The sequence below is a fragment of the Sinocyclocheilus anshuiensis genome, unplaced genomic scaffold (genome assembly GCF_001515605.1).
Source record: "Sinocyclocheilus anshuiensis isolate Anshui unplaced genomic scaffold, SAMN03320099.WGS_v1.1 scaffold1680, whole genome shotgun sequence".
In the NCBI taxonomy this organism is placed as follows: domain Eukaryota; kingdom Metazoa; phylum Chordata; class Actinopteri; order Cypriniformes; family Cyprinidae; genus Sinocyclocheilus; species Sinocyclocheilus anshuiensis.
In genome coordinates, this window is record NW_015558569.1 from 362,284 (window position 1) to 367,870 (window position 5,587).

The following is a 5,587-nucleotide window of genomic DNA, read 5'->3' on the forward strand; positions in this document are numbered from 1 at the left end:
ACACACACACACACACACACACACACACACACACACACACGCATGCACACACACACACACACAGCTTGCTTAGTTCACTTGACTGATTGCACAGACACTATTCAGGGTTTCTACCCATTTTCCATTTTAAAATTCCATACTTTTCCAGACTCAAATTTCCAAACCTCTCGGTAGATTTTCAGACCATATTTAACATAAACGGTTCATAGAGCATTATTTTCAGCTTTATATTTGGTATACAGTACAGTCATCTGTAAATGTTTATTTTCTCTGGGTTTTTTTCACTGATTTTCTCGAAGTGACAACCTACAGTCCCTAAAATAAAAAAATAAAAAAAATACATGCACACAAGAAACTTTTGTGCCCTCGAGAAACTATTCACATGCATTTTTTGCATGCTTACACATTACAATTTCTAGTTTTATATAACCTATTTTCTTTGTGCATCACTATGAATAAAACGTTCTCAAAATGTAGCTTTTCTTTTGGCATTTCACCGTGAAATGGGCTAATGGTGCAATAGGTAGCTCTGTGTGCGTTGTCCTATACGCCAAGTTAATAAAAGTAAAGTAGTTAACTATTGCTAATAAATGGAACCTTATTGGAAAGTGTTACCATAAAATATTTTTCCTGCATGTCATGTGACCATAAACCGATATCAGAGAACCGTGGACATGTGAACGCATCATTAAATTATTGAAATATTAACCTAAAACCTCAAGAGGACTACAAGTTAATATCTGAGCTCAAACCAGTTTATGAATCCCTTAATTCACATATTTAGACTTGACCATCAGCATATAGTTCACATTACAATTTAGACACAGAGAAGTCCAGAAGATGAACATCAGCTTGTATACACCACCGAGGACGGCTTTATCTTAAATAGATTATATTACAACACAGATTACACAATGTCTCTGCAAAAATAATTTAACATTTAATTATTATGATTCACAAAACAACTCAGATCAGAACACAGCTGTACTGGTGAAGATGCAGTTTCAAATCTCTGAATATTGGTGTCACTAACCTGCTAACCTTTGTCGGTGACTAGTTGTTCCTCAGAAGTGCTCATGCAAACATGAGTTCGTTTCAGCGCAGACAAACACTGATGAAACCTTACAAAAGATTCCTAATAAACACACACACTCCCACTCGCTCAAATGATACGAAGCACGTTTTATTACTATAGAAATGAGGATATTCATCTCATACAAAACAACTCGAGTCATAAAATAAATACTGAAAAAGTGTTCATCTGCTGAGAACCGCGACATGTGCAATATTTGAAATCATGTGATGATCCCAAAACAACCTTAAGACGTCCCGCCCCCTGAAGCTGTCCGTCAAACGAGGACTGACCAATCAGGGAGCATGTGAAGGTGTCAGTCTAATTCTATTGGCTGTCATGTCTCTCTCTGTGCTCAGCCCCACCAATCAGCAGTGAGCAGAGACCTCAGCCAATCGTTAGCAGCCTCTTCTTCATGACATATTCATAAGACTGAATGACCAACCTGCTCACGTGGATCAGAACCAGCGGCTCAGGAACAGGATATCCCGCTCTGAGGCGCTAGCGGAGTGGAAGCACAGGCTAAAGGAGAGGTCAGAGGTCACCGGCTGATGTCACGGGCTCCACTGAAGTGTTCAGCGTCTCGGACAGGACTGAAGAAGGGATGAAGCAGCGCAGCGGAGAGAGGCAAGCGCCTATCCGGCTCATATTCCAGCAAGCCCTCCAACAAATCAAAGAAGAGATGATGCTCCTCTGTCTCACACAACACATACCTCTGACAGAGAGAGAGACAGAGTTTGAATTTCAACACACCTTTATCAACAACATTACACAATCAGTCCCTACTTTATAAACACACAATTCATTTTAAATACAAAAACCACACCAAAATAACAGCATACATGGATTATCTAACTAAATCCTAGGGATGTAACAATATTATCAATATCGAAATATCGAAATATCACGATATTATCGCGGTCGCATGGCGATATGAAACGATATGCAAAAAGTACGTTTTTAACTTTTTATTCTAAAAGGCATAAAAGGTGTTTAAAGTTGTGTTTTGGGTCATTATGCTTTGGCACAGTATCTGTGAAACACTCAAACCGAAAGCACAATATGCTTCATCTCTTCATCAAGTCTGTTTTAAAGCGAAGCACACACTTGGTTCAGACGATCAGCTCTTGATCCGGTGTTTTCTGCGTCTCAGAATGACTCGTTCACACTGAATGAATGCAGTCTACTCCTTTATTTAATCTTCTGTGAGTTTAGCGCTCGTTTGGGAACGCAGCAGACACCAGTTATGCTTTATTTCAGCGGCAGATGATTACAGCGTTTCTCTAGATTTGTAGTGAGACGTGTTTGTGTTTTTGTAAGCATGTTTTTACTGAAGCTGGAGTTTCCTTCTGAATAAAAGATTAAAGTGCAGTATGAATAGCTGACAGCTAGCGGTTTAAATGCAGCCCAAAACATCTCTTTCAAGTGTAGAAATTAGGAAAGAAGTATTGTACTTTCCCTAATGTAGTGTAAAGCACAAATAATATACCTATGAAATATTCATTTTCATTTATTTTACAGTGCTATTGTTTTACAATATATGGCTGTCACTGTTATTATTATTATTCTATTCTAATGTGTTTGGCTTCCTCAAACCCCAGTGTGAATGTAATTTAGACTGAGACAGTATATCACAAATAAAAAGAGGGTTGAGTCCAACTCTAAAGTTCAGCTACGAGTCAATTCACTGACTTTCTTCTGACTTAAGTTTTCTTAGTTAAGAACATGTTGCAGCTCTTAATTTTGAACTCTCAAAGTGCATTAGATAGAATAATTTAACTTTAAAATGTATAAAGTTTTAATCCCCCCCCCAATTCTTCATTAGTCTTTTTTTTTTAAATATCGCAAAAAACATCGTATCGTGGACTTCACATCGCGATATTATTACCGTATCATGAGATTTTGATATCGTTGCATCCCCACTAAATCCTCATCACTAACTTCACACAGAGCCCTTTTATAACACCAAATCATTTCAAAACGCATAAGATCTCCCATAGCCTTATGATATCGAAAATCGATCAGAATTCTGCATTTCACGAGGTTTAAAAACACAGTTTGTAAGTTACTATTTAAATTTCTTTCAATCACAAATAAACGCTTCCAGTTAAAAGGTCTCATCGAAGCGATTAAATAAAACTTGAGAAAGTAAATTAATGATATTAAATATCATGCAGCCTTGGATCATCTTCTTTGATCCGCGTCGTACTTAACAACGTCCCTTAGCGGTTATAAATTCACTGTAAACCACGGCTTCTTGCTGTAATAAAGCATAATGCTATTGTAAATTCACAAACGCTATGATTAAATTACTTAAATAAATGCGATGCAGGATTAATATGTGCGCTTTAATTATTTACATATGTGTGCGTGTCACAGTAAATAAACGCTGCTCCGCACAAACTAAAGAAATGGCCAAATGTTAAAGATTATGTAGACATTTGAATGAAATGTTGTTTGGACGATTTTAAACGAGGATTAGATCGTGCAGTGTAAAACAATCGTCAGCCCGTTGGCGCCCTCTGCTGGCATTTGTTATAATGCATAATGTACATTAGCTCCATAGTTTAAAACACAATGTATTTTAACAGATTTGTTCAATAAAACCTTATGATTACTTGCTTTTGATACTTTATTTCAACTAATTAGTATTGCCGCAATGCTATTACATATGCATTTTAAGTCATTTTAAAGGCTATTGTTCACGTAGGTCTATTTTATTACTACAAAAAATTAATTATAATGATCCAATTAATGGTCAGAGTAATTAGTCACTCACTCTCAGAGGTCTGCAGTTCTCTCGGACGTATCGTCCCGCAGACGTGCTCTCGTCCCAGTCCAGACGACCTCTGTAAAAGTACTTCTGCTTCCTGAGTGCAGAGGTCAAGTCATTCTCACACTGGACTCTATTCACACGGACTACATCAACCAACGCTCAGAGTGTTTCCTGACCTCGTTTTCCGGATCATTCTGAAAGGAACGGGTCCATGTACTCGCTCCATCATGGCCAGATGCTCCCTGTTATCATGAGTCTAAAACACACACATACATGTAGGAAAGAACACGTATGGATCTGATTCAGGAACGGTTATGTTTATATTTATGAACATCAGCAGAGATGGATTGTGGTTTAATATACACTACTGGTCAAAGGTTTCTGAATAATTGAGATGTTTTTGAAGTCTCTTCTGCTCACCAGGGCTGCATTTATCTGATCAAAAATAGAGTAAAAACAGTGAAATATTATTATAATTTAAAATCAGAAAAATAAAATAAAATAAAAAAAATTTATAGTTTTGTCAGAATCAGAATTAGCTTTATTCGCCTAGTGTGCACAAACAAACAAGGAATTTGCTGTGGTTTTTAAGGAGCTCTTGGTGCGTACAGTACATGCATACATATATGACATGAGAACAGAAAGAACATTTAAATAAGTAAGAGTAAAGAGAGAAAATAATAATAATATGGTATGAATCTGGAACAGAACAATTATGTACAGATTTGTGCATTATTTACTCTATATACAGTTGTATAAATATAAAAAAAAAACATTTTAAAAAATGTTTATTTAAAATTTATTTCTGTGATGCGCAGCTGTATTTTCAGCATCTTCAGAAATCATTCTAATATGCTGATTTGCTGCTCAAGAAACATTTCTGATTATTATCAATGTTGAAAACAGTTGTGCTGCACAATATTTCTGTGGAAACTGTCATACATTTCCATTCAAATGTTTGGGGTGTGTGTGAGTTTAAATAATACTTAATACTGTGTGAAATTAATACTTTTATCCATCAAGGATGCATTAAATTAATCAAAAGTGACATTCTATAATGTTACAAAATATTTCTATTTCAAATAAATGCTGTTCTTTTGACCTTTCTGTTCATCTGTGAAACCTGAAAAATAAAACGTATCACGGTTTCCACAAAAATATTGTGCAGCACAACTGTTGTGGAAATCCCGCTGATGCTCATAAATATGGCAGACAAGCAGTAAACTCATGTGACTGAAACACAATAAATTCACACACGCTCTCAAAGTCAAACACACACCTGGAAGAGCGTGTATCCGCGGTAGAACTCAAACAGAATACAGCCAATACTCCAGACGTCACACGGCTGACTCCAGCCCAGCTCTACAGAAACACAGTTAGAGAATCACACACACACACACACACACACACACACAAGCTGAAAGCCGTCAGAAGGTCACACTGACACGCGCTCTTACCCAGAATCACCTCCGGTGCTCTGTAGTGTCGGGTGGAAACGATGGTGCTGTGATGCTCGTGGTCAAACGTCGCGCTGCCGAAGTCCACCACCCTCACAGCAGAGTTCAGCACGCAGCGCTCGTCTCGCTTCTGACACACACACACACACACACACGCGCACGCACACACAGACACAGACAGACAGACAGACAGACAGACACACACACACACACACACACACACACAGACACAGACACAGACAGACAGACACACACACACAGACACAGACAGACAGACAGACA

General features: G+C 37.7%; 1 protein-coding gene across 3 annotated transcripts in view; it reads right to left on the minus strand.

Annotated features, from left to right (window-relative positions):
- Nucleotides 1-1,162: 1,162 nt before the first annotated feature.
- Nucleotides 1,163-5,587, minus strand: part of clk2b (CDC-like kinase 2b) — a 36,615-nt gene continuing 32,190 nt past the window's right edge. For 2 of the 3 annotated variants that reach the window (XM_016475145.1, XM_016475144.1), the window contains exons 9-14: nt 5,306-5,435; nt 5,128-5,210; nt 4,269-4,283; nt 4,025-4,104; nt 3,852-3,942; nt 1,163-1,787 (exon numbers count right to left, since the gene is read on the minus strand). In XM_016475145.1, the coding sequence (XP_016330631.1) occupies nt 1,614-1,787; nt 3,852-3,942; nt 4,025-4,104; nt 4,269-4,283; nt 5,128-5,210; nt 5,306-5,435 (573 nt within the window). In that variant the 3' untranslated portion in view covers nt 1,163-1,613. The remainder of the gene's footprint in view (nt 1,788-3,851; nt 3,943-4,024; nt 4,105-4,268; nt 4,284-5,127; nt 5,211-5,305; nt 5,436-5,587) is intronic. The other variant, XM_016475146.1, reaches the window with a different exon arrangement.